General features: G+C 48.9%; 10 protein-coding genes across 10 annotated transcripts; 6 read left to right on the forward strand and 4 right to left on the reverse strand.

Annotated features, from left to right (window-relative positions):
* Positions 1-50: 50 nt before the first annotated feature.
* Positions 51-1,086, forward strand: FSUBG_3370 (epoxide hydrolase 2; the record flags this gene model as incomplete). The annotated part of the gene is made up of 2 exons (XM_036681244.1): positions 51-572; positions 622-1,086. The coding sequence occupies 2 exons, from the start codon at positions 51-53 to the stop codon at positions 1,084-1,086; spliced, it is 987 nt and encodes a 328-aa protein (XP_036541022.1).
* A 566-nt stretch (positions 1,087-1,652) lies between these two features.
* FSUBG_3371 (cytochrome P450 monooxygenase) lies at positions 1,653-3,409 on the reverse strand (the record flags this gene model as incomplete). The annotated part of the gene is made up of 4 exons (XM_036681245.1): positions 1,653-2,369; positions 2,421-2,556; positions 2,620-3,119; positions 3,167-3,409. 4 exons carry the CDS (start codon positions 3,407-3,409, stop codon positions 1,653-1,655), a joined length of 1,596 nt encoding a protein of 531 aa, XP_036541023.1.
* Positions 3,410-4,537: 1,128 nt separating this feature from the next.
* Positions 4,538-5,307, forward strand: FSUBG_3372 (Digeranylgeranylglyceryl phosphate synthase; the record flags this gene model as incomplete). Its single annotated transcript, XM_036681246.1, has 2 exons — positions 4,538-4,765; positions 4,816-5,307. 2 exons carry the CDS (start codon positions 4,538-4,540, stop codon positions 5,305-5,307), a joined length of 720 nt encoding a protein of 239 aa, XP_036541024.1.
* A 260-nt stretch (positions 5,308-5,567) lies between these two features.
* FSUBG_3373 (aminoadipate-semialdehyde dehydrogenase) lies at positions 5,568-6,758 on the reverse strand (the record flags this gene model as incomplete). Its single annotated transcript, XM_036681247.1, has 1 exon — positions 5,568-6,758. One exon carries the CDS (start codon positions 6,756-6,758, stop codon positions 5,568-5,570), a length of 1,191 nt encoding a protein of 396 aa, XP_036541025.1.
* Positions 6,759-7,600: 842 nt separating this feature from the next.
* FSUBG_3374 (2-hydroxyacylsphingosine 1-beta-galactosyltransferase) lies at positions 7,601-10,454 on the forward strand (the record flags this gene model as incomplete). The annotated part of the gene is made up of 7 exons (XM_036681248.1): positions 7,601-8,238; positions 8,284-8,644; positions 8,694-8,953; positions 9,005-9,123; positions 9,606-9,680; positions 9,742-10,284; positions 10,339-10,454. The coding sequence occupies 7 exons, from the start codon at positions 7,601-7,603 to the stop codon at positions 10,452-10,454; spliced, it is 2,112 nt and encodes a 703-aa protein (XP_036541026.1).
* A 2,316-nt stretch (positions 10,455-12,770) lies between these two features.
* FSUBG_3375 (short chain alcohol dehydrogenase) lies at positions 12,771-13,595 on the forward strand (the record flags this gene model as incomplete). The annotated part of the gene is made up of 1 exon (XM_036681249.1): positions 12,771-13,595. One exon carries the CDS (start codon positions 12,771-12,773, stop codon positions 13,593-13,595), a length of 825 nt encoding a protein of 274 aa, XP_036541027.1.
* A 321-nt stretch (positions 13,596-13,916) lies between these two features.
* On the reverse strand, positions 13,917-15,907 carry FSUBG_3376 (uncharacterized protein; the record flags this gene model as incomplete). Its single annotated transcript, XM_036681250.1, has 2 exons — positions 13,917-14,076; positions 14,133-15,907. 2 exons carry the CDS (start codon positions 15,905-15,907, stop codon positions 13,917-13,919), a joined length of 1,935 nt encoding a protein of 644 aa, XP_036541028.1.
* Positions 15,908-17,885: 1,978 nt separating this feature from the next.
* Positions 17,886-19,715, reverse strand: FSUBG_3377 (bromodomain protein; the record flags this gene model as incomplete). The annotated part of the gene is made up of 1 exon (XM_036681251.1): positions 17,886-19,715. The coding sequence occupies one exon, from the start codon at positions 19,713-19,715 to the stop codon at positions 17,886-17,888; it is 1,830 nt and encodes a 609-aa protein (XP_036541029.1).
* Positions 19,716-21,393: 1,678 nt separating this feature from the next.
* FSUBG_3378 (integral membrane protein PTH11) lies at positions 21,394-22,713 on the forward strand (the record flags this gene model as incomplete). The annotated part of the gene is made up of 5 exons (XM_036681252.1): positions 21,394-21,558; positions 21,615-21,651; positions 21,861-22,152; positions 22,200-22,270; positions 22,331-22,713. The coding sequence occupies 5 exons, from the start codon at positions 21,394-21,396 to the stop codon at positions 22,711-22,713; spliced, it is 948 nt and encodes a 315-aa protein (XP_036541030.1).
* A 1,478-nt stretch (positions 22,714-24,191) lies between these two features.
* Positions 24,192-25,979, forward strand: FSUBG_3379 (tartrate transporter; the record flags this gene model as incomplete). The annotated part of the gene is made up of 6 exons (XM_036681253.1): positions 24,192-24,370; positions 24,424-24,551; positions 24,593-24,673; positions 24,720-24,871; positions 24,921-25,734; positions 25,789-25,979. 6 exons carry the CDS (start codon positions 24,192-24,194, stop codon positions 25,977-25,979), a joined length of 1,545 nt encoding a protein of 514 aa, XP_036541031.1.
* Positions 25,980-26,526: the final 547 nt, after the last annotated feature.

The raw sequence follows: 26,526 nt of genomic DNA on the forward strand, positions 1-26,526 counted from the left end.
TTCGCCTCTGGTTCGTAAATCTCATTGCTGGCGCTTACTTCCTTTCGATCATGGGCAATTTTGATAAGCGATTCACCACCAGCGACGGTGATACCTATGCCTACGACTACATCCCCGCCAAAGACAGCAAGGAAACATTTCTCTTCATTCACGGTTGCCCGTCTTCGCGCTACGACTGGCGATATCAATTTAAGGACCTCTCAGAAGCAGGTTATGGAGTCATTGCTCCAGACTGTCTTGGATACGGCGATTCCGACAAGCGCGCTGACCTCGAAGCTTACAATTTGAAGCGTCTCAGTGGACACTTCATAGAATTGCTAGATCATGAGAAGATTGACAAAGTCATTGGTGTCTCACACGACTGGGGATCTATGGTCATGTCTAGGGTTGTTGTTTGGCATCCTGAGAGATTATCCAAGCTGGTGTTCATGTCGGCTGGCTATACAGCGCCTGGAGTATTCTTTGACATTGATGGGCTGAATGTCTGGAGTCAGAAGGAGCTTGGGTACATGCAGTTGGGTTACTGGTATTTCTTCAACTCATATGATGCCGAGCGACTTATTCTTGATCATGTATGTATTAGACCCAGTGCTGTTGAACTAATCCACTGACTTGCTGTAGCTAGAGTCATTCTTCCACCTGGCATACGCCGACGACAATGCCTTATGGATAACAGGTCTTGCAGCGATTAACGGAACACGAGAATGGCTGACCTCTGACAAGACATGTCCCCTCCCCCCATTTCTCACAGACCAAGACAAGACCCGCTGGCTCGAGATAAACAGACGCAAGGACACCATCAAGGGCCTGCTCAACTACTACCGCTCCCTCATGCGTGGGATCCAAGCAGAGGACGAGGATCCACTGATAGATGAGCAACGCATGCTCCAAGTTCCAGTTCTTGGTATCTGCGGCGGTGGAGATATGGTTACACGGGCGGATCAGATTGGGAGGGGTATCACACCATATGCGAGCAAGGGCTACAAAGAAGTGGTTCTCGAAGGAGCAGGACACTGGGTCATGCTTGAGAGACGAGCCGAAGTGACAAATGCCCTGCTGGAGTTTGTCCGTGAGGATTCATCATGAACTGCTGGGTTACAATGCTAGTTGCCACGGCATAGGGGAGGAGTAAGCGGGAATTTACAAAAGTACCAAATTATCTTGGAACCTTGGCTTGCATTATCCTCAATCAAGATCATAAGTTTGAGGGATTAGATTACAGTATGCATATGGGCCGCTGCATTCGTCCTTTTCTGATGTTCTCTGCCAAGATTTTTATTCTGCTGCCTTGTGCTATGCGGGGTGAAGGATCAACGCCCATGTTTTATCTACCTTAGGTATGCGGGGTAGCACTGTTGTAAGCGGGGGCCAGCTCTTGGGAAAGCGAAATCATAGAAATGAATCATGTCATTGGAGGGGCTAACGATTGACCAGAGAGGAGGAGTTGAAGCTTTGAGCTTCCAAGATCATCGTCCATGCTTGAGGGTCTGTCTGCTGAGACATTTGGGCTTCGGCCTGTCATATCTGGTAGTAACCTGCGATCGGACTTAACGATTCGGTCACTAATTGCTGTATCGAGCCGTGTAGGAGGCTAATTTCTTACTGCAGTTTTCTCTAGTTAGATACACATGCCGAGATCTATCTATGCCATTTCAAGCATGGTTCCTCTTCTTCAACGTAATGAGGAATCGTCCGCATGGCTCGTCAATAGTGACCTTCCGAACATTCTCCGGCCTCTTATCCAGTCTCTCAAAGTCATAATCCATAAGCAAATGCGTCAACGTAAGCTTAAGCAAGTTACTTGTGAAGAACCTTCCAGGACAAGCTCCCCTTCCAAGCCCAAAGTTCAAAAAATCCGGTGAGATGTCCGTCATCTTAGGGTGCTCCGGATCTTCCATTGATCGGCGGGGATTAAACCCGCCAGGGTATGTCCGCTCATCCCTCTGATAGGCCTTGATAGGTGCAGCAAGGATGGCACCCTGCGGCACATGGATGCCGTTGGAGAAAGTGAAGCCGCCCTGTTTACCCACGGCTCGCTCAATGCCCGTCTCGCCGATTGGGTTGTAGCGAATGCTCTCTCGGATGAGCGAGTCCATTAGCGTCAGCCTTTGGAAGAATTCATGTGAAAATGCATCGCCTTTGGCCATTTCCTGGCTTATCTCGGCACGCAAGTCGCTGATCATGACTTCGTAGTCGCCTGCGGGGAGTGAGATGAGGTCATATACCAGATTGGTCATTGTCACGAGGTTAGTGTACGATTGGACAAAGTTTAGAACCATCATCCTGGCGACGATGACCATTGGTTCGTACTCTGACGGGCCGTTGGGGTCCTTTTTGGCGGCCAAGATGATGGCGCTCAGCATGTCATTCTAGGAGATATCAGCCGCTGTCAAGAATAAGTGGTAGATCATGAATCTTACAGGCAGATCTGGTTCAATGTCCTTTTCTTCGGCTGCATCAATAATGGCCATACGCTCCTTCAGCACGGGCGTCGCATGCTTGGCAGCGGTCTCAATGCATCGCGACAGTGGGCGGCACATGTAAGGCAGTAGAAGCCTGTAGAGTGTCAGCATCCTATCATAACAAATAACAAGAAATCAATGTCTTGGTTCTGCTTACGGGCGAAGAAATGGTGGGATGAAGCGGGCGTACAGCGCTGACGCAAAGAATGTGGCGGCGTATTCAGCGGTAGCATCTCTGTACTCCTTGTTGTCACACAGAGGCTGACCTGAGATAATCCGGTTTGCAGATCTGCTGAGAATAGCACTGGCTGTATCCCACATATTTATCTGCACAACACCATTGGAGTCAAGCTTTGAGGCGACATTGTCATCTAGAGCAGCCTTCATCTCCTCGTTGACCATAGGCATTTTATCCGCGACCTTTTGGTAGAGCTCTTTGTGAACAACATTTCTGTAGACGGGATGAATGACGATGTGAGGACCAAGGGTAGTGTAATCAGGAACGAGGGCTTGTAGTGTGTATCTTTTGAGAGAAATGTCATTCTCGGGTTGTTTGACATATTCATTGAGGAGCTGCTTGGGCACCATGAGCATGAAGCCCGTGCTGCAGTGGGGGATTGGAACGAGCTGAATACCGCCATGGCCAGCTTCAAGTATCTAATCTTATAAGTTTTGGACCCAAAAATAAAAACGGCATAGCTGACCTTGCGATGAGTCTCTTTGAAGTACTCTCTAGACTTGAGAGCAACTTCATATGAGGCTTTCATGAATGTACCGACACCTTTCTTATCACCAGCCCAGTTGAACTTGTGGTAATCCTTAGAGAGCGCCGCTTGAAAAGCGGGTTGCATAAGGTGTAACAGCCATGCTGCGGTGGTACCAATGATTGTGTAAACAATAATCCGAGGCAGAAATGCCCGGACGGTGGTAGCGAGATCAACGGCCATTGTGACAAAGCCTGGGACTGGAAAGAATCATGAATTGTCCCAAAAGTGGAGGTCAAAGCTGCTTGTAAAGGTCTCGCTAAAGTGAGGAATGAGGCCAAGGGTAAAAGAACTTTGACTGAGTAAAGACCACAATATCTTGTTAATCCCCGCCCCACCTCGAGGATGCGACCGTCACTTTTTAGGATCCAACCCCAAGAACCTGAGTAGCCAATGGTTTCTGTGAGAATGCTGCCGCCTGGTGACGATCTATTTTGTTCGGTATGCAAGAGTCTTATTCAGGGTCGGATCGACTTCTTGGATATAACTTGTCATGATTCAGAGTCTGCTCCACGACTTCGCTTACATCACGAGGGCGGCCCCGGGGTGCCAGAAGACTTCTGACATTAAATTGAGGTGCCAAAAATATCTAGTCTAAGATCCTCTAAATCTATACTAAATTATAGAAAATTAATCTAAGCTTACCTAAGGACTTTTGTCACCTAAGATAGAGGTCCTAAGCTTTATTGCACGCCCTTGGGCGGGCAACCTTGCTCGGAGATATCCTTGTCACAGGGTGTCAGTGATTGGATGGCATTCATTGTGTGATGAAGGTTCAGTGATAACGTGGGAGGCTTGGGATGCTCGGGCCTGATGGGACTTCTGATGGCTCTTGGTCAATGACGGAACCGCTTGGCGAGAGGAGTTGGGTTGGAATGACCGTAGATCACTGGTAAGCTAGCTATCTGATACCCTAAGCCCAGAGGTGTCAGTGATTGTGCGCGTGAAATCATGGCAGCCCATCCTAAGTTGTATTTCCCTTTTCTTCTCGCCCTTATGACGTTTATTTACCGAATACCCTTTCTTTGACAACCTGTCCATCTGCTGATCACACTCTCGGCTTTGTTCAACATCAAACATGTCCAGGACGAATACCTTCTATAGCCTCGGTGTAATGCCTGCATTGATGGGGCTGGGGCATCTGGCTCCAGCCATAGGTGCTATACAGACTGCAACCGGCTCGTATCACTTTCCTGTGAGGCTACTCGGACTGATCGGTACTATATCAGCTGTCGTTGACTGCAAGTCATACTCTTGACCCTATTTAGCTCCATCTTAAGGACATGTTACTAATCATCCTCCCCTCCAGCCATGGATACCTACAAAGACCTCTCGCCATCAAACCGACCTGCAAAGTGGATATGGAACCTTTGGGTATATGGCCTCTGGTCCATCGTCCTGGTCTGTACTGCGACGCTGGATGTTCACACCATATACGACATATACCGTGTCCTACCTCTTGGTTTGGCTTGGGGCATCCCCTGCGTACCATTGTACACCACCTCGAAGGGCTGGATTTTAAGCAAACCCAAGACTCTTGTAAGTACAGTACTCAGTTTTCATCTGTTATATATCTCTAATGTTCCCAGCTATTTGAGGCAAAGTCATTGGTTGTGGCCTACTGTATGGCGAGTGTTTGTTCTGAAGCCAGCATGGCCTATTACTGTCGACAAGATGCGTTCCAATATACGGACAGGAATACACGGGCGAGAAGCTTTTATCTCGCCGTTTTGTACCAGTTCTTCCGTGAGACCTCTTGCGACATCAGAGATATTCCGGAAGATACCAAAGAAGGCCTAAAAACATTGCCTGTCAAGCTAGGCAAGCAGAACACGGTGCTACTCTTGGCTACGGTTGGCGTTCTAGCCGAATCAATTCTCACGCACGGCATCGATATAACAGCCACAGGAATTATCGTGAAAGCCCCGCTGATTGCCCGTGCATTCTTACGAGTTGGTTTGACGATGGCGGCGTATTGGCAAGTCTTAAGATTCCCCAGGCAGAATTCATGGGCTTGGGGATCTATGTCACTGCTGGGGCTGACTCCGGTGCTTTTTGCACAGGCTGCCCTTCGTGACTGAACAGCATCTCAAAGAAGATTCTGGAAATCGCGCAATTTTATCAACACTATATGAACACTGTGGTGCTAACAAGCGGGGAGTTCTGGTAATGTCCTTAGATATAGATAGCGATTGAATAGAGTGCAGTTCGCTCACATGTCAATGTGTCACAGTCTTCATCGGAGAAAGTGTCATCCTATATCAAGATCATCATTGAACAAAACAAAGCCGCTCTCTCATCTTAACCAAAAGCTGAACCGAAACTATCCAAGCTATCAGGGTCACAGTTTAGACGCTCTATCAGTATGGCTGAGCTGTTCAAGGTAATCCATCAAGTCTGTCCACATCTTCTGCGGCAACGAGTTTGAAAACCAAGTGTTGCCTTCATAATCCTTGCCAACCACCACAAACACGCTCGATATGGCGGAGACGGTATTATGTCCAGGATCAGAAGCTTGATAATACACAGGATGTCCCCTCTTCCCCCTTCTATTCCCAGGGCTTACCTCTTGCTCTATCGCGGGGCTGAAGTCCAACTTCTTAGCGAGATCTCCCTTGCTCCAATTCGACATAAACTGAGCAGCCATGTTGGTGCTTCCAAATACTACAGGCATGTTGTTTGTCCTCATAGACTCCACTGAGAGTGCCGTGGAGGCTTTCAGTTGTTCCTCTGTGGTCTGTGCTTGTATGGCCTCTCGCACTTGGAGAGCAAGGATCCCCAGTGGCAGGTCCAAGATCTCAGTGGCGCGACAGAACACAAAGGCATTGGTAGGAGAGTTCTGTACGTATGCCTTGTCTGGCAAGAAAACTGATCGGGCTCGACTTCGAGGGTCGACAGCCATGATAGTTGCCAGCTCTCGAGTCGTACCTCGGCCTTGGTACTTGGCTAACATGAGGCAAGAGAGAGCGGCGAAGACATCCCCCTCGCTGATAAAGGGTTTGCCATTTGTTGTTTCCTCTAACAGGTGGCCTCTCGCTTGCTGCATCATCCTGCTAACTGTTTCTTTCGGCATACACAGAGTCCGCGACTGAATGTTGCCGGATCTCCACGACTCATATAAGCTCCGTAAGCCCCAGACTTTGAAACGCCAGCCATCAATAATCTTGCCTGCGAAGACATGGCGCTCCTTGGGCGGCGATTTGATCATGTCGTCGAACACGTCTTTTCGATACCCCGGCATTGAGATGACAGCTTCTGGCTTCCCAGCAAGGACCTGACTCCAAGCCTCGAATATGGCAGACAGCCCCATCAGGTCAGTTGTTACATGGGAAAATGTCAAGTTGACAAGAGTGCCGTCTTTGAAAGTTTGAACATGGAGACAGAATTGAGGTATATCAGAATGAACAAAGTCATCCATGTTGCGAGGCGTCTCAGGGCGGAGTCCAAGAGCACAGAATTCTTTCGGTCCAGTATAAGTAGACATAGTACCAGTTGGCTTGGGTAATCGTGAAGCTAGCGGATGTTCTGACATTGGGGTGTCAAACTCTTCTTTGGTGAAATAAACTGCTGGCCGCTCTTCTGTAAATTCTCGCGGGACATGTATCTCGAGTCCGCCGTCTGACTGTATGCGGGTCAATAGTGACAAACTTGGGAGCGTTTTGAAGCCGTACCCTTTGGCGAAATCTCCCACCTAATCTCCGCCATCCGTCCATTTCAAAGAGCTTGGATAAAGCATCGTTCAGTTTGTTGGGGCATAATACGTCCTCGAACTGTAAAGTCCATACCAACACGATTCCCCGCGCCGCTGCAGTATCGTCGAACAAATGCACCGGAATGATGTCATCTGACTCAATAGTGCCCGGGAGAGGACGTTGCTCTTCTTTCTTGAAGAAGGGTAGGTAATTGAGCAAAACCGCCATTGCTGTTGAGATTGCAGATTTCGTAAATTGGTGCAGTGAATGCCATGAGGCGGGGGAAATTTGTTGGTCTGTACGTATCGCCGCCATGATAACAAGCGAAATGCCAAGCTAGATGGCAAGGTAGCATGCAGAGGATTACATTCCCTACTCTTCCTCTGTGGTGCGGGGTTTTCAGTGCCCCTCCTCTGCCCCGGCAAGGCAGCAGTTTAAGGATGAGCTAATCTTTTCAGAGGACAGAGCTCCTAGAGCGAGGTGTTTTGAATGGCTGACTAGCTGGAGGAGCTGGTGGAATTGGCTAAACGATGTTCGCCAAGTACAATGCGGAACATGAGTTGAAGCGGGGGCAGGCAGACACTTGCCATAGCTTGTTGTGCAAAGTATGAAGCAAATCACTACTGCTATAATTGACCTCTGAATAGTATCAGAAATAATTGCAGTGAACATACGGCTCGCTATGTTTGCCCGTGTTCTCTTATTCACGGCCCTGCTCGTTGTGCCTCTCGCTTACTTCCTATCCCACCAGACCTCAACAGAACATACGCCATATGTCCAAGGAAGAAACAAAACCGTGCTCTTCCTCACAAACAGCGAGCATGGTCTATCCAATGTGCATCTTGCAACTGCATCAGCATTACTGGAGAACTATTCAGATATAGAAGTTCATTTTGCTTCATTTCCGGCCATCGAGCAAAAGCTGGAACGGGTTTCCTCGTTCGCCAAGATTAAAACTCCGCATGCTAGAACCATTGTCTTTCACGGTCTCACAGGTCTGACATTTGTGCAGGCAATCGCCAAAGAAGGCCGAAGCTTCATATCCCCGCCCGGATGGAGAGGTATCGCTACTTTGGCCGAGCACATACAGCTCTGGATATCGCCATGGACTTTTGAAGATCATGTACACTTGTATAATGAGCTTGTTATCATTATCGATGAGGTTGACCCGGCTGTTATTGTGCTCGACAGTTGGTTCCGACCAGCAATAGATGCCGCGCGCACAAGAAATAGGCAACATGCTTTCATCACGCCAAATACTCTTGTAGACCACTTCTTGGGCATTCAGCCGTTCTTTACTAGGCTCTGGAAATACCCTGCGTAGGTCATCTCATCCAAGAAATCAACTCACACTAATAGCAATAGCCCGTCGTCAGGGTTTCCCTTTCCAGTTCCTTGGCTCAAGCTGCCGGAGAACATATACATGAATATTCGATATATCTACGGCGCAACGTTTACGCCAGATATGTCAGAAAAGAAAGCTCGACTTAAACAGATTGGACTGAGAGAACCAATGAATTTGTTCGGAATACATCGACCGGGTGTTCCGTGGATTACTCAAAACACGCAAGGCGCCATGACCCCAGTAGAGGTTCTTCCACCAAACGTCACCTGTGCTGGGCCGATTATTCTGTCGGGACCAGCGGCTGAGCAACAGGATCCTGAAACAGCAACTTGGCTAAAGAAAGCTCCTACAGTGCTCATTAACCTCGGCAGTAATCTCGCTGTAGGTCTTAAAAGTTACAGGAAATGCAATGGCAGCTAAAGTTTGGTAGTATGACGAAAGCCGTGCTGAAGTTATGGCGGTCGCCATAGCATCGTTACTATCATCTACTGAGAATCAGGTCTTGTGGAAATTCAACAAGCTAGGAGACTTCTCTGATGATTTCCTGATGCACTTGAAGCCCTACCTCGACAGCGAGCGACTAAAGATGCCAAGTTGGCTAGTAGCAGACCCGTCATCACTTCTCGATACTGGAAATATTGTTACTTCAGTGCATCATGGCGGCTCGAACTGCTACCATGAAGCCCTTGCGTAAGTAAATGCTCAAGACTGTACGGCAGGCCATTACTGACCAATGTTAAGGGCTGGTGTTACGCAGGTTATACTTCCGCTGTGGGCCGACCTCTACAACTATGCTGCTCTAGCGGAGGCAAGAGGCATTGGGGTTTGGGGTTGCAAGGAATCAACGCCCAATTGGACGAGTGAGTGCTTGTTGGGTGCTTTCATGAGAGGAATAGATGGCTGTGGTGAGAGTTTCTTACAGCGACGAGCAAAATGGCTGGGTAATAGGATCAAAACAGGGAAGAGGGGGCGTGATGTAGCAGCTGATGAGATTGCGAAACTGGCGTACGTGAAATGATGAACTCAAGTACATACAATGGATGCACGCGCCTCAATCAGGACTACCTGTAGAGTGGTGCGTCCGATTCACTAACCCCCCCGTAACTGAGGCGATACGCCTGCGATACGCTTACCGCTAGTAATACGCCTCGAATACGCGATACGCCGACCAAGATCAGCGTATTCTTTCGACGGGATTAGATGCAAAAATGGAAGATACCGCAGTAATAAAAGAAATTAAAAGCATTAAATATGTGCATTTCCCCCTGGTTATAGAACAATAATTACTCGAAACCCCAAGTAGTACTGTCTTGTAGAATGAAAGCTTTTCTTTTTTCTTCAGCGTTCTTCGCAATCGCGGCCTCTGCACTGCCAGATCCAAAGGGCCATGAGTTCCGTGCCGCCGGGCCTTATGACAGTATGCCTTCCATATCAATTGGAACATCTAGCCAAAATCCTAATATTGTGTCTTACTACAGGTCGGTCGCCATGCCCAGGCCTAAATGCTCTCGCCAACCACGGTTACCTTCCACGCGATGGCGCAAACATCAATTACGACATGATCAACCATGCAGCCCAAGCCGCTTATAATTTCGAAGATGGCTTCTACATCGATGCCGTCAACATGGTGTTTCAGCTCAATATTTCTACCTCAAACCGACCCAGCGAAACATTCCATCTCCGAGACCTGGCTCAGCATGACCAGATCGAGGTCGATGGCTCTCTCACTCGAAACGACATCTTCTTTGGTGATGATTTGCACTTCGATGCTACTGTCTTTGATCCCGTGTCACGCGATCTTGGGCTGAATAATATCAGCCGTAAAGACAAGTTCGTAACAATCGAAACTGCGGCCAAAGCAACCAAAACTCGGCTCGACCTCGCCAAACGTGTCAATCCGGAGTTTAATGCTTCCGTGCATCAGCGTCAGACCGAATACGGCACTACTGCGCTCTATCTTTTGACTGTGTGGGATGAACAACAAAAGGCAGCACCAAAGCATTGGGTCAAAGCATTGCTTGGTAAGACCGCTCTCCGTCACTTGAGGCCTGATATCATACGCTAACGAATTGTAGGCGAGGACAGGATCGCGTACAGAGAGGGATATAACAAAGGCAAATCGGTCAAGACGAATAAACAAGTCGGTGCTATGACTCAAGCTATTCGAGCGGTGGTTGGGTGGAAGCCTTAACTGAGCTTGAAAAGACGGTTCTGCCACCTTGCCTTGAAATGAACAACATGTATCGGTGGACGACATAATATGCACCGCGATAAGATATTATTATTAACTATAAGTTATGTTCTTAATATTATTATAGAAGTACGTTATGGAACTGTGCAATGGAACTGTCTGATGGAAAAGGTTTAGGAAGCATGCTATGGTAAGTAAATATAGTATTGAGTTTTAGTTCTATTTATTTATGCCTTCAGTATCCCATAACTATGTACCTCATGATACTGTCAGTGTGCTGATTCGATGCATCGCATGGTAGTACGGTGTTATCGGGCGCCAGCATGAACAATGGGGGTAATGTCGAGCCATCGGACCAGCCAACGCCATAGCGCCTATAGCAACGATCCAGCTCGCAGCTGTGAAGCCATCTCCCATCCTATCGAAACGGATGGTATAGTAAATACCCAGAACACCACTTCCGACAACGACGAGGGCCATGATAGAGCACATGATATAGCATGGTCGCCGTCGAAACCTGGAAGGCCTTTCTGTGGGCACATCGGTGCTTTCGAGAGGGCTGGGAGGTCGTGGAACTGGTGCTCTGACCGATGGAGGAAAAAGGAGCGCACGGCGTGAAAGTCGGCCTCTGTTCAGGGACCTTCCGGTTTGAATGGCGTCGTTATTGGAGCCATCAATCTGTGTCTGTGTGTTTCGCATATCTTCTGGTTACGGTAAGCATCATATGAGACTGAATGAGGGTGTTGCTTCCCACCAATTTCCGATATCCACAGCTGCATTACATTGACAACTTTCTGGAATCCCGCGTCATGAACGGATTTGAAGCGCACCATGTCTATAAGACTGGTATTGATGGGAATAGGTTCATCGCCTGGTAACGTCGCTGACTCTATTGAAACGGTGAGTCCAATGTTGCTATACAGGGTCTCTCGAACGAAAGACTGAAAGACTGTGTAACGATCGGCCTGCTCCTGTCTCGCTGGTCTTCTATCAAAGCTCTGAATCTCTCTTGGGTAACCTCGGGCAACACTGAATCGGATTCGAGTTCGGATAGTTGATAGTCCTTTGTGGTAATTGGAGACACAAACAATGAAGTTGCAAGGCCTCTCCAGCCAGATATTTGTAATCTTTTATGGGGAGTTCCTATAAACATGATTCCTTTCAGGCTCATGTATACACCTTGGAGGTGGCTATTGGCATTATCTCGTGACATTAGCACAGCCAACTTGCAGATTATACCACCCAGACTGTGCGCGACTAAGATTAAAGGCCGCGATGATGCAGTACCCGCGGTCCGTTCCATCGTCAAATCAATTAGAAGATTATTTGCTGCGCGATCAGCGGGGCTCTCTCCAGTTCTCAGCGAGGTTTTCAACGCATCCCCATTGTATCCATAAGTGAGAACACGGACTTTGTCGAGCTGTGACGGCAGAAGCGTTTTTGGCCATGGCTCTAACTCCCCTTCCGCTGTCCATGTCCTCACACGATCTCCCATCAAGCCATGTACAAAACAGATGTCGACGGCAGCACCAGGGTCATCGTGAAGAGTTATGATGCCCTCTGGAGAACCTTGCCTCGTGAATCCCGGGGCAGAGATAATACTGTCGATGCCTGGAGGAGGAAATGCGGTGCCGGTAATATCTAGTAGACGAGTAGCGTGATGTGGTCGTGATGCAGCTCGCGTAACGCGTATGGAGGACCCTCCATCGTTCAGGATTGGATATATGCGAAACCCGTTTGATACAAGTTGCGGGCCCAATCTTGTGTCGAAGATATGTATATGAAAAAATCAGAAACGGTCGATGAGGGGAAACGCTATCTATCTTTCAGCCTCACGAAACGTCTGAGCTGAAGCCTTACAGTTCGGTTATAGCCAATCATGTACCAGATTTAGCCGCCGAGGCAGAATCTCATCTCGTGCGTATCACGATAAGTTAGAACAGTCGCCCAAAACATTCATAAAATGGCCATTACTCAGTTTATCCGGAAACCATGCCAAATGAAAATAGGCTGTTCAAGTTCTGTCTTCCTAACTCGTCGCAAGACAGTCACATACTCCTCCTCATTATTGCGAAATGGCCACGATGAAGGAACTCCTCTCTACCACCTTGCCTGCAATGGACAACCAGCATCAACGCACTAAATAATATGCATGGCGATAAGAAGTTATCGCCCTGCATTTCCTTTGAGTAATTCGGATTCAATGACGTAGCGTGACGTCTTCAGTACGTGCTCATGACGCCCTATCACTGACGATATTACCACTTGACTCGCCTTCACATGAACCAGATCAAACCTCACTGCAACACCATCACCATGCCAAAAACAGCCGTCGTCAGCGGGGGAGCCCGTGGTATCGGCCGCACCCTCGCACGTTACTTCCTCGAAAAGCAGTATCGCGTATTCATCCTCGACATAGACGAGCAGGAACTCGCTCACACAACGCGCACCCATCTCAAGTCCTACTATGACTCCAAAGCCGTCGATTCGGCCATTTGTGACTTGCGCAACACAGATGAGATTTACGAAAAGATTCAGCAAGCAGCAAAGTTTCTAGATGGCCATATCGACGTCGTCATCAACAATGGCGGTATTGCGTCACCGCACTGGAAAGATGGCAAGACTATGGTTGACAAAGATACGCTGAAGGAGTGGCAAGCGTACATTGAGACGAATCTTACGGCGCCGTTTGTGGTATCGCAGGCTTGTATCCCGTTCATGAAGAATGAGAAGGATACAGAGCCTGTGACGGATGATAGCCACAGCACTGCTGGGCCTTGCATCATCAACATAGGATCGTTCCGCGCAAAGCAGAGCGATCCAAATCAAGAGGGCTATGCCTCTGCAAAGGCTGGTCTGCTGGGTCTCACGCATAGCATGGCTGTGAGCCTGCAGCACTTCGGGATCAGGGTGAACTTGGTGGCACCAGGTCGAATCAAGGCTGGTCATGAGTCGAAAGAGGGCGATGAGAAGGGTATTGAGTGGGCGCATTTGAATGAGGATAAGGACGTGGAGGATCACCTAACGAATAGAGCTGGAAGACCGTTGGATATTGCTCAGGCTGTTGAGTATATGGTCAACGCCGGCTTTGTAACAGGTCAGGATCTCATTGTCGATGGAGGCGCAGTCATGATCAAGTAATCCAAGTACATCCAAAAGTCATCACGTCACAGTCACGAGAGAAACAAAAGTGATCGTAATCATTCATATTCATATTATACTCATACAGAGCATTAGCGTTAAAGTATTTCTTTGAGTGGAGTTGTGACTGTTTCATCAGTCAGGGTATAAGATAGGCTTCTTCCAAAGCCGCATTAGTCGGTTGAACCGTCCAGGAATCTTTCATCCTACAAGTTCATGTTCAAGTATTTGTGAGTGGAGATGTTGTGTCATAGATCAAAAAGCACCGCTTTGATCATCCCAGAAAAAAGACGAACGCCTCATGTACTGTTTGTTCCTCGCTTAGTCGACACCGCTGTCAGAGTCGTCAACAACAGCCGGCTTCGGCTTGGTCTCTGTAGCTGGGGCTGCAGCTGTAGCTAGTCTCAGGGGGCCCAGGGCGGGGCCGAGTCGTGCTCCTGGGGCGGGCCACTTGTTGGGACCGAGAATTTGAGGCTTGTTTCTGTGATGGTGTTAGCATGAGATACTAGAGATGGTAAGGGAGATGGGGGGACATACGCTTGCTCCTCGGCGGCAGCATCCTTCTTCTTTTGCTCTTCCTTTTGTTGCTTGCGGAGGGCACGACGAGCGTCCTTTTCCTTGCGCTCAGCAGCGCGCTTCTCCTTCTCCTCGATACGCTTCTTGGCCTCGGCCAGCTTGCGCTCCTTCTCCTGGACATCAGCGCGTCTCTTCTCATCAGCCTTGCGCTTCTCCTCCAGGCGCTTCTTCTCTTCGAGCTTTCGCTCTTCCTCAATACGTCGCTCCTCTTCAAGACGCTTCTCCTCCTCGATTCTCTTCTTCTCCTCAAGTCTCTCACGCTCCTTCTCCTTCTCGCGCTCCTCAGAGGCCTTTCGTCGACTCTCAGCCTTGAGCTTCTTCTCTGCAAGGCGACGCTTCTCTTCGACCAACTTCTTCTTCTCCTCGAGCTTACGCTTCTCCTCAGCGCGTTTCTTCTCTTCAGCACGTCGCCTGTCCTCGGCTCTCTTCTTCTCATCAAGCTTCTTCTGCTCCTCAAGTCGCTCCCTCTCACGCTCCTTCTCCATCTCCTCAATCCTCTTCTTCTCTTCGGCCTTTCGCTTCTCCTCTAAGCGGATGCGTTCGCGCTCATTCTCCTTCTCACGTTCACGCTCTCTCTGCCGTTCCTCTTCTCTCTCGCGCTCCTTCTCATGCATCCTCAACTTCTCCTTCTCAGGATCTGAACCTGGACTTGGAGTCTTGATCTTCATTGAGGCTCGGGCTGATTCGTAGTCCTTGTACCGGTCTCTTCGGTTGTCGTTGTCAAGTTGGCTGAGATGTCGGCTATGGCGTCGCTCTCTTGCGCGCTCTGGATCAACACTTCTCGTGTATGACCTCTCTTTCTCGCCACGGTCAGAGTCACTGTTCTTGGGGGTAGCTGCCTTGCGCTCGTTGTGTAGTCGTCGACGCTCTGCTCTCCGAGCCTCCCGATCCTCATCGCGAGGTTTGTCCTCTGCAGGAGCGCGAGGAGTGTGGCTATGTGAGGCTCGTGAGTGCTCACGACTACTCTTGTGTCGCCTCTCACCATCCACGCGACTAGATCTTCTCTCACGTTCGGCATACTCAGGATCGCGATGCCTGATGGAGGCAGAGGTAGAGTGTCTCTTGTCAAGAGTAGGTCGTTCTCTCATAGACCTGCGCTTCTCCCTCTCTCTCTCCCGTTCCTTGTCCTCTTCGTCACTTCGTCCAAGGAACCTCCGTGAGAGGCGACGAGACTCTTTCTCATCGCTTCTCACTTCTCTCTCCTCACCCTCGCGTCGCTTGTGTCGTCTGTGTCGCGTGCTTGGACTGCCTGCTCGGCTTCTGTCACGAGTATGGCGGTCCTTGTCTGCGCGACCACGCTCTTCATGCTCCCTGTGTCGGCGACGACGTTCTGATCTTCTCGCCTCCCGCTCCTCGGGAGTCTCGGTTTCAGACCGATGACGCCTCACCCTTCGGTCAGGACGTAGAGTCGGCTCATCCGCCGCCTCCGGGCTGACCTTATCCCTGTTGAGCCATTGTCGCCACGACGACTGACGCTTCTCCTGGACAGGCCGCTCAACAACAGGCCTGCCCAAAGTCGGTCTACCCAGCGCGGGTCTGTTGACCACGAAACCGGGATCGTCTACCTTGTAGGCAGGAGGGGGCTCAATGAAATCGACAGTGTTCTGAGAAGTGTCACTGTCAGACTCGTCATCAGTGAAGACCTCCCAGTCAGAGACGTCACGGACGGCGGGCACGGGAGCGGGAGCTTTGGCGGTAGAAATCCCTGGACCTTTGACACGACTCTGATGGGCCATAGCAGTCTATGAGACGATGGTTAGATGGTGAATGATACGATGATGAGTGGGGGTTTATTATTACCTAGCCAACCCAACCCAAGAGACGTAAATAGTGCAGTGCAGTGCAGAGTTGAAAGATTTCAAGGGGGCTGGCGGGCTTGATGCCTGCTAGATGGGATAGTTAAGGAAGATTTGGTCACTGACGCGACACGACAAGGCCCGGAAATTACTCTTCAGCCACGTGGGGCGTTTTGTTCAAGGGTCTATGTAAATAAAGCGTCACCACCAATTTCTCGGTGTTCCAACGGCCTGTGCGCTATGTTTGGTCTGTTTGGTCTGTTTTTGTTTGCTTTTGTTGACCAAGAGACATGAGATATCTCGAGATCAGATTCTTTCAGTTTTTCCAACTCAACCTGGACGATGCTGAGTTAAAAACAATGTTGTTTTGAGAAGAGCGGTGAGCATTGACAAGTCATGGGATGTGGCTAGATGGGTCATGAGGTTTTGACTGGAGGGTTGGGGGAGTGTGGCTGGTGATATCTGAGGGAGAGGGTGTGTGGCTGGGGAGATTGCGCAATTTAAACTGTCTAACGTGAACAATTCTCGTGTTATTCTCGTGTCTTTGCCTGATATCTGAGAGAGAAAAGAGGCGAAAACTAAGAAACTGATACAGAGACTCTTATACTACTCGAGAAAAGAGTCGCCAAACTTGTTGAGTGACTCATACTGGGGTCATGCGCTGGTGAAGTTTTGGATCATGTACGTGTCAAGCCACATCGCCATCTTCCATAGGCTGCTAGATCTGAGCTAAACTTGGCGGTGGAGACAACGGTAACGGACGGGTTAGATCCCGTTTAGCTCCGAGCCGAGGTGAGTCTAAACTAAATAATCCCTCACCAAATGTTGACGACAGCTGTTTCAGATTGTTGCTTTGTTGTTCATGCCTCTAAGTAAATAACACCATGTTATGACTCTGGACGAGACACATCAACAAGAGGGGGGTGACTCAGTTCTACGGGAGAGAGTTGGACTGTTGGAGTGTGCCCCAGTTAGAGGATATGCAGCAGACTCGAAGCAGCATGCATGCATGAGACAAATTCTGTAGCATCAACTCAATGAAACAAGGTAAATGGTTCGATATATGCATGATTGAGACTCGTGACAACTTGCAGCGTCTCTGTTGATCAGTGGTCGCATGAACCGTCCATCGTCATTGGTGAATGCCAACTTTAGCTTCCAGAAGTGAACACCCGTTTATGCCGTGCATATGCAAGCTTGCACAGACTTATCCACAGCGGGTGCTTGAAGGAGCCGTTGGGGCAGCAGTGAGCGAGAGACAGACAGACCTGGACATCCATGCGAGGACTGATCGAGTTCCAGTGGCTTATTGCAATCATTCCAAAAATCAAAACAGCACTGTCACTTTTGGGATTCGAACACGCGAGCATTGGGGAAGTGGAATGTCCCGGGTGTTCTCTGGTAGACGTGTTGGCAGGCGTCGGTGCTGCACTGCTGAGCAGGAGTTGGTTCAATTTCCAAAGCAAATGTCGAATTCATCGTTTAGCCCTCTGAACCACAACTTCTTCTGCAGATTTTCCTGTATACCACATTTTTTAAATAGGAAACTAACACCGCTTGACTCAAGCGATGGCATTTTGACTATTACCTCGACGCTTCAGGTGTATAATTGCAAAATCTGTTTCTCTGCAGGGTAGCTTCGCCAGTGAACAAACGCGACGCGTCACGCTAGCGTCCAGCTCCTGGGAACGAGTCCTGAGCGACTCCCAGACGTCGCTCAAATGCTTGATCCCTATCGGGTTTGGTAATTTATGATTGGGGAAAAAGAATAGAGTGAAATTGGGTTCTGTGCCCATTGAATTGCTATATACTCTTCATTGCTCGGCATCGAGGTGAGTGAATAAATGATAATAATTACAAGAAGGGTTAAATCGCGTCACGTCACATCACGTCGCGACTTTGCCACAGTCAACGCTCTTTACTGGACATAGCGACGACGAACGCGGCTGTTGGAGCCAATGCACTGGGAGTAATAGTCGTTCATCTTCTTGCAAGAAGATCCAGAGGGGCACGTGGTAGCACCAGTCCAGTTCTTGCCTCCGCACTGACCGTACATCTGAGCAGTGGAGGAACCAGCGGATGAGGAAGAGTCGGCGGCAGCCTCAGAGGTCTCTTCCTCGTCACAGGCTCCGGTGGCAACTGGCGTCACCTCGGCCTTGGGCTCATCATCACAATCGTCGCTAGATGAGGATGCCTGCTTGGAAGGAGTCGCAGATGCAGTGGGCTTCTGCTCTGTCTCGGAAGGGCTATCAGCAGCAGCCTCAATCTCATCGTCGCAGTCGCCAGTAGCGACGGGCTTTTCCTCAGTCTTGGAAGGAGTAGCGTCCGTTTCCTCGCAGTCGTCGGAAGCGACAGGCTTGACCTCAGCATCAGCATCGGCAACGGGCTCAGCCTCAGTCTCCTCGGGGTAATCGGGAAGGGCCTCTTGCTCGTTGACAGTCTCAGGAGTGGTCTCAGGAGCAGCCCCGGGGGTACTCTCCGGGGTAGTCTCAGGCGTAGCGGGAGTGGTCTCGGTAGCATCATTGCCAGACTCGGGGCTTTGAGATGGGGCGATATCAGAGCCAGAGCCAGAGCCAGAGCCAGATCCGGAGTCGGAGCCGGAACCAACGTTGGCGGGCCCGACGCTACCCAGGACAAGAGCAGTGACTTCGCTGGCAGAGACGGGGGTGATGATGTTGTCCTTGTTCTTGGCGACAGCGTTGAGGCCGCTCTCACCCTTCAAAGAGGGAAGATCACCACTGCTAGTAGCTGAGTTGGGCACGCAAGCACGGCCAAGAGCGGACTGGCAAGTAGAAGCGCCGCTCTCATCAGCGACGAACAGAGTGCTGACGGAAGCAGCCTCCTTAGTGATGGGAGTGTCAACACCATCAAAGACGTTACCCTCAATGATGGCGTTGGCTCCCTGGTAGGCATCAAAGGCATGGCCCTTCATGTTCTGGAAGTAGTTGTTGGTAGCGTGGAAGTAACCGTTGGTACCAGGCTCACCAAGCTTGGGAGCTCGGCCAGCGACGTCGTGGAAGTGGTTGCGGTCAAGAGTGACCTGGTCACCCTCACCGTAGAACATCATGGTCCAGTAATGGTTGCCGTTGCAAGAAGCAGAAGTGTCGGTAACACCGTCGAATTCGGAGTTGGAGATGGTGAGGCGGGAGCCGTCGTAGTGGGAGACGATGAACATGCGGCCGACCTTGGAGAACTTGCAGTGATCAATCCAGACACCGTCGTTGAGACCCTTGAGCTCGAGAGCGTCACCGCCCCATACAACACCGGGGTTGATGTCGGTGAACTCAATGCCCTGGACAATGACGTTCTTGGATCCCTTCTTGATTGAGAGACCCTTGCCCTTCAGAACAGCCTTTCCGTTACCAATGATACTCTTGTTGCTACCAACGGGAAGGGGCTCAGGACCAGCAGCATCGTAGGTGATGGAGCTAACAGCGACATTGTCATCACCGCCGCAAGAAAGATCACCGAGGTAAAGCTGACCACCGTTGCTGGCACTGCAGCTCTTGCGATCACAACCCGCACCAGTCTTGACATCCCCAGTAAAGTCAAACTCCTTATCGAGGTAGATAACACGAGGCGTGTCATCAGCAAGAAGCGTGGCAAGCTCCTCAGCAGAAGAAGGCGTAACAGCCTCTCCCTCGCCACCAGTAACACCAGCAGCAAAACCGTAAGCCTTGCCCGAAACACTCTGAGCAGAAGCCGTAGCGGCAGCAGCCAAAATGGCAGCGATGCTTTGCAGACGCATATTGAATAGAGAAATGAATGACAAGCCGTGAAAAAGGAATAAACGAATGACTTAGGCCGGCCTAAGATGTAACGAATGAATGAGAGCTGAATGAAGGAAAGTAAAGAGCAGTGCCAAAGAAGTGAGAGAGAGTGATAATAGTTGACGATGTTGGATCCTTTTAGATGTCTTGCTATTGAAAACGGGCTAGGCCGAGATGGTATGTTGAGCCGATTGTCCGACGCGAAGTGTCTCATGCCCATGTTGTAGTGACCCAAACGGCTGGCGCCAAGATGATCTTGAAACGGTGACGGAAAAGATATGCTTATTGCCCAAGCTTATTTGGGAAGAAGTTTAGTTTCGAGGTCTGTGTTTTATTCGTGGAAAAGGCTATATAAACACTGATGAAACAATTGACAGCTCCCTCCATTTCACCACGAGAACTTCCTTACCAAATTAAACATATTTTTTTTGAGAAACTGTTCGACTGAATACTGCTCTATCGATAACTTCGGATCTGGAGCGAGAATACGCGCTTCTGGGGGCGTTTTTGAGTCTCATTGGCTTACTTACGTCGTTCAACTCCACGAAACCCTAGCATGATTGTGGACCTGCTTGTGCCAAGAATTCTGTTTGTATCAGGTGTATGGCACAGCAATTGCTGGCCTGAATTGCGGATCATGTTTCTGCAAGTCGAGATGAATCTGCCGTTTACTGGGGAATTAGGCGGCGCCAATGTCGTCTCCCTTTGTTTCAACAACGAATAAGTCCAAGGATCAATAGATAACTTGAAGGAGATATGTTCGATGTGACGTGCTGATATGATCGACAGCCCTTTTCATCGCCCGGAGAAGATTTTCATTCTAAGCCATAGGGCTACGATAATTGCAAGGATATAACGAGCCAGATGATATAACTTCACTCTAATGGCAACGATTATTCGGAACGACTTGGTCACACATTATTATAAATGCTTGAGGCATTTCAGCGATGACCAATACGGCCTGCCAAGCAAGTCATGTGTACCACAATACAATATAGACTCGGTAAAATAGGCAGCCTTACAGGTGAAGAGACCCTCCACTGTCTGCGACGAGAACGACGTGAGGCGTATTGATGTAGATAAGATAAGATAAGATACATTGATAGCATTTCCACGCATCGAATAGAACCAGAATTAATTGCTTGACAGAATGTGGAGACACACCATAAGGAAATTTAAGCTTATTCTTCCAGTAAAGATTGTCGGAGTGACTGCAGTTGCCATTTAAACCAAAAGTGGAAAACCAAGAGCTGATAGCGAATTTTGATCAACACCCATTAGACCAGGGCTCACGCGACTCATTCAGTCTCAGCCCTGAAAATCGAGGCTTAAACCTTACGACACAATAATCCACAATGCGCAACTTCCGATAGGTTGCCCTAAAAAAGGAGACAGTCTTCCGTTCCCGTGGCGTAAGACTTTGACGAATTTGGGTAAAGCCTGATGCTCGGTAAGAGTGAGTGGCGGACTCTCGTCTGGAAGACTGTTACCCGGCGTCTGTGCGTCTCCTTTACGTTTGATACGGAAAACAGGAAGCCAGCAACCAACTTGATAGCAACAGCGTATAATAAAGACCGGCCCCGCATCTGTAGTTATATCCGTTTAAAGATTCTCAATTCGCTTGGTGTGCCCTTGCATGACCTCGACCCACTGAGAATGTCTACTGTACCGACAATTGAGCCGCGCGGGCTCGGTTTGGCTCAGCTCATCACCTCTATCCTGTTCGGCATCCTTACTACTGTCGTTGTGTTTCTACGGACGTTTATTCGTCTAAAGAACCGTGTTTTTGGAGCTGATGACATGTTGATGGTCATTGGATATGTTGGTTTCACCCCCCAGCTTGTCTATAATAACCATGCAGTTAACACAGACACAAGATCCTTTTTGCTATCCTTGTCGGCGTAAGCTCTAAGGGTACGTACTATGGGGCAGGCCAACGAGATGCGGTTCTTCCAGAGGGTATTTACCCTCATGGAAGGTTTGTATGTTGTCCCTACCTCCTCTATCTCTTTGTGTCCGGCTAACGGTCGGCGCTCAGTATGTCTGGCTCTTCCAAATATTCTACTGCGCATCCCTCGTCTTTATAAAAGCCTCTATTTGCGATGCCCTACTTAGAATCGCAGTTATACCATGGCATCGCGTAGTTGCGTGGATGACACTTGCTATGGCTGTCATTTGCGCCATGATTGTCTTCATCGGCCTTTTCGTGCTCTGCAAGCCATTGTCAGCAACTTGGAATGGTGATGGAAAATGCTCACCACCTTCGACTTTGGCCATTCTGGCTTGTTTTGTCTCGGCCTCCTCGATATTGACCGACATTATCTGTGCAGCGCTACCAGCATTGATGTTATACAAATCGCAGATGAAACTAGCGACAAAGGTCTCCATCAGTTTGGTGCTTGGACTCGGTGCCCTGTAGGTCAAACTTTTGAGACATACGCTTGTTTCACTAACTGGTGTAGTGCATCGGTTGCTACAATTATTCGGATGCCATATGTCCTGTTTTACTTCCACCCTAATCCGGACTATCTTTGTGAGTCATTCCTCTTGCTACTGAAACAATTCATCGTATGTATCTCTAACATGACTCAAGATCGGCATAGCCATGTTGCTCTATGGAGCACCGTCGAAGCAGGAATCGGCATCATAGCTGGTTCTCTCCCGGCGTTGAGGAAGTTTGTCAAACGTTGGATCACATTTGACAGCTCAGCTCGCCAATACTCGCCCCCTAAGCCATACGGGGGATCGCATGGGTTGGGTATTACTAGCCACATCGGAACCGGAAGCCGCGTGAAAGGGTACAACATATCGCGAGACGTTGAGAACGACGGCAAGGACCACTGGGAAGGTCTTGATGATGGCTCGTCTAGAAGAGGGATTATAGTTACCGTGGACGTGGAGATGCATACATTGGAGAACAATGCGGAGTCGATAGGATCTCGTGTTTCAGATGAGACATACGCAAGACAAGCTTAGTTTAGTCATTGGTCTAGCTGGGATTACTATGTATTGGCAATAGTTTACATTTCTTTATTCTAATAATGTCACCTAATCTGATTAAATAACCTAATAATGCACTATTATTAATGTTTGAATGTGTTGGGTAAATTGTACTGTGTCGATGACTAAGGGCTCATGGGTGTCATGTGTGATGTGATGATGTGACTCATCAGCCCTGTTCTCACCTTCAGACCGTATCCAAGTTTCAATCTCTTACCAAAGCGCCTCTAACCATCGAGTCTGGGCGCTTCTAACTCTAACATAGGAACAATGGCATCAACGAACAGAGCTGATCGTGGCTCATCTGAGGACATACCTGATCAGGCAAGTCAAAGAGATTTTCAGGTTTTGCAAGGCTGACCTCGACCTCAGCTTTGGCCTCACCTCTCTCGAACAAGACAAGAAAGTAGCCCTGTCGTAGTGATGACTTGCGGAATTGCCGGTAAGCAGATGAACCAAACTACTAAAATATCCAATAAGAGTTACAGCTGCTGATCAAGATGGACAGGCGCCGGAAAGTCAACTCTCGCCAAAGCTATCGTGACTCAACTTCCAAACTTTAAACGACTTTCAAACGACCAAATAATCTACGAGTCTCATAGTCTTTACAAGATTAACTATCCCGCAGCACAGTATGAAGCATACCAGCAAGAAGCAAGCCAGAAGCTTATAGCAGAACTTGAACATATTTTGTTAGAGAAGTCAAACGATTTAGTACTAGACTTATCATTCTACGATAAAGAGTATCGGGACGAGTACAAAGATATTGTGGAACGTAACGGCGGTCGCTGGGTACTGGTATACCTAGATGCTGACCAAGATGTTTTGTGGAATCGGATTCAACAACGAAGAGCCAAGAGGGACTCATTAGACGCGATGGACCCTGAAAGAAATGGTGACTCAGCCTTTAACATCGATGATGAGACCTTTGCTATGTATTGGGGCGGGTTTAAACCACCAAGTGGCGAAGGGGAAATTGTTATCAAGGTATAACGATGCCGAACGCTCCAAAGAGAAGGCAATTTCGCTCTGATGTAAGAAGCCTACAGTTTCTTCACAATCTGAAGTCAATGAAGATTTTATAAAACATGTAACTTAGTGAACCACACATCAATTTTGAGAAGCTATCATGGTACAGAAGGGTCTTGTCAAAGGCGCTGGGTTCATGTTTACCGAACAAGTCTTGACGAGGGTGTAAAACTCGGCAAGGTCATGAACTGACAGGCTGACCTGGAAGTAGCGTCGTCGCCGGATGCAGCCCGAGCATCAAGTACCATTCGGGCTTTTCCCGTGCATGCTTTGGAAGACTTCCGTGTCAGTTAGTTAGTTATCCCGCAGCCCATGGCTTGTGATCGGATCTCGGCAAGGTTCCCAGAATCACTATTTATGCATAGCTCAAGAGCCAACTTCATGGCTGAAAGTCGACAATAGTTGAGTGCGTGCGACTGAACAACATGGCCACTCAACATCCCGACTTTGACGAACTTCCGCTAGACAAGACTGGCCCTGGGGGTAATGCATGGGGACTTTGGGGAAGAGACGACCAGCTGGGGACTCTGAATCATTTGACAGATGAGGTAGTTGAACAAGCAGCAAGAGAGAACATCAAGACTGGGATCAGGGTTTCATTGAAGTAAGTGAGGCTGTGATACAATTACAGCACGCTGGCACTAACTCACGATGAAGCTGGTCAATGAAGGGAGCTTCATACCCCAAGTTTGCTCGCAAGAACCTTGATCTGAGATTGATCAATAAGGCTCCCGTGAAGCATGCCCATGACGATGAAGTGGGCATCCTCACCCGCATCTACTTGCGTATATCGATCGAGGAAATATTGAAAACGCGAAAATCGAAGGGATGGAAAAGGATCTTGGCCTTGTTGGAAATCAGTACAACATCGCCAGCACCATCTTCTTCGTGCCATACATTATTTTCGGTAGGTTCTACAAGAGAAACGAGAGTAGTCTACTAACAAACTTTAGAGGTGCCTTCCAATATTATCCTCAAGAAGGTCAGAGCGAGTATCTGGTTGTCGTTCTTGATTATATGCTGGGGAATCGTCATGACGTGCATGGGAGTAGTGCAGAACTTTCAAGGCCTCGTCGCCTGTCGAGTAATTCTCGGAGTATTCGAAGTAAGTGGCAATTCCTTCTTCTGCTCTACCACATTGACTCGTAGGCCAGGCAGGTTTCTTTCCCGGTGCTGTCTTTATTGTGTCGAGCTGGTACCCCCGTCATGAACTTCAGCAACGACTCGCCATTTTCTACACAGCTTCGGCATTTTCTGGTGCACTCAGTGGGCTTCTGGCTTTCGGAATCGCCCGTCTCGATGGTGCTAGAGGTATTGCTGGATGGCGCTGGATCTTTCTCATTGAAGGAGCCGTGACTGTCGCAGCTGGTCTGGTGATGCCGCTACTCATCATTGACACTCCCGAAAGAGCCAAGTGGCTTTCAGATGATGAGAAGCGCTTTGTGGACCTTCGTTTACGCCTCTCCGGAGTCAGATCCAATACCGAAGAGGGTGATAGGTTCTCATGGAAGCTGCTCTTCAAGACCATGGTTGACTGGAAGGTGTTGCTGGGGATTATTCTCGCTTGGGCTAACTCTGTCCCCAATGCTGCCTTCAAATTCACCATGCCCCAGATCATCAAGCAGCTTGGATTCACGACCGCACAATCACAGCTTCTAACGATGCCTCCATATGTATGCGGTGGTATTGCTGCATGGTTATCTGGAAGATTCTCGGACCGTCTGTCATGGCGTATGCCTTTTATCGTTGGGCCCATGTCGGTACTCCTTGTCGCCCTGGCTGTGCTGTTCAACTACTCCAAGAACGTGGCGGATAATGTTCCAGCCATGTATGTTGGTGTGATGCTGGCCCAGATCGGTATTTATCCACTTCTCCCGGGTATCAGTGCATGGACAGGTAACAACCTTGCACCGTCATGGAAGAGATCTATTGGCCTGGCTTGGCTTTTGGCTGCAGGAAATATTGGCAGTAAGTCTACCTATGGGAGTCTCATTATCAGTATCACCTCTAACACAGAAATAGGCCCCATCGGAAATAACATCTTTCTCGATAGAGAAGGCCCTCAATATCCGACTGGGTATGGGGTTTCGCTCGGGATTATCTGTTTGGCTGCTTCTTGCGCTCTGCTCATGGAGTTTTGTCTCTGGAAGTCGAACAAAGCCAGGGCTCAGCTTTCTGAGGTGGAGATACGTCAGAAGTATTCTCAGGAGTAACTGGATGTTATGGGAGAGCGAAGTCCGTTGTACAAGTACACACTTTAGTTTGGGAGAGTATGCCGTATGCATTCCAAGAAAAAGCAAAGAACTGCAGGGCGAAATGGAAGCCACCCCAATCCGCTAGCCGTTTCAGGCGCCGCTATCGGCGGCACAGGCCATCAGTGTGCTAAGGTAAGCCCGCTAAAGCAAACGCAGGGAGCTAGTGTAGGGATCGAAGAGGAACTTGTAGAACCAAGTCGGTTTGTAAGGGGTCAATTGATCACTCTAAAAGAAGCATATTCTGGGTATTCCGACCAAAGTCAATATTGAATGGACTGTGCTCTCTCTTCCTCTTTCGCATGATATTGAAAACTAAGATGCTGCGATTTCGTAAGACTCCCATTGTCCGTTGGCTTGTATGAAGGATTGGCTAATGACCATTGCCCGGAATCCTGTCAGCCCTAAGATGCCGAGATAACCTTGATTCCGTATTTTGAACTTTATAAAAGATCGTGGGATAAGTCTTGAGTTTTCCAGAAAAGATCGTTCTTTATAATTTGAGTTG

Source organism: Fusarium subglutinans (assembly GCF_013396075.1).
Source record: "Fusarium subglutinans strain NRRL 66333 chromosome Unknown NRRL66333_c0000029, whole genome shotgun sequence".
NCBI classification, from domain to species: domain Eukaryota; kingdom Fungi; phylum Ascomycota; class Sordariomycetes; order Hypocreales; family Nectriaceae; genus Fusarium; species Fusarium subglutinans.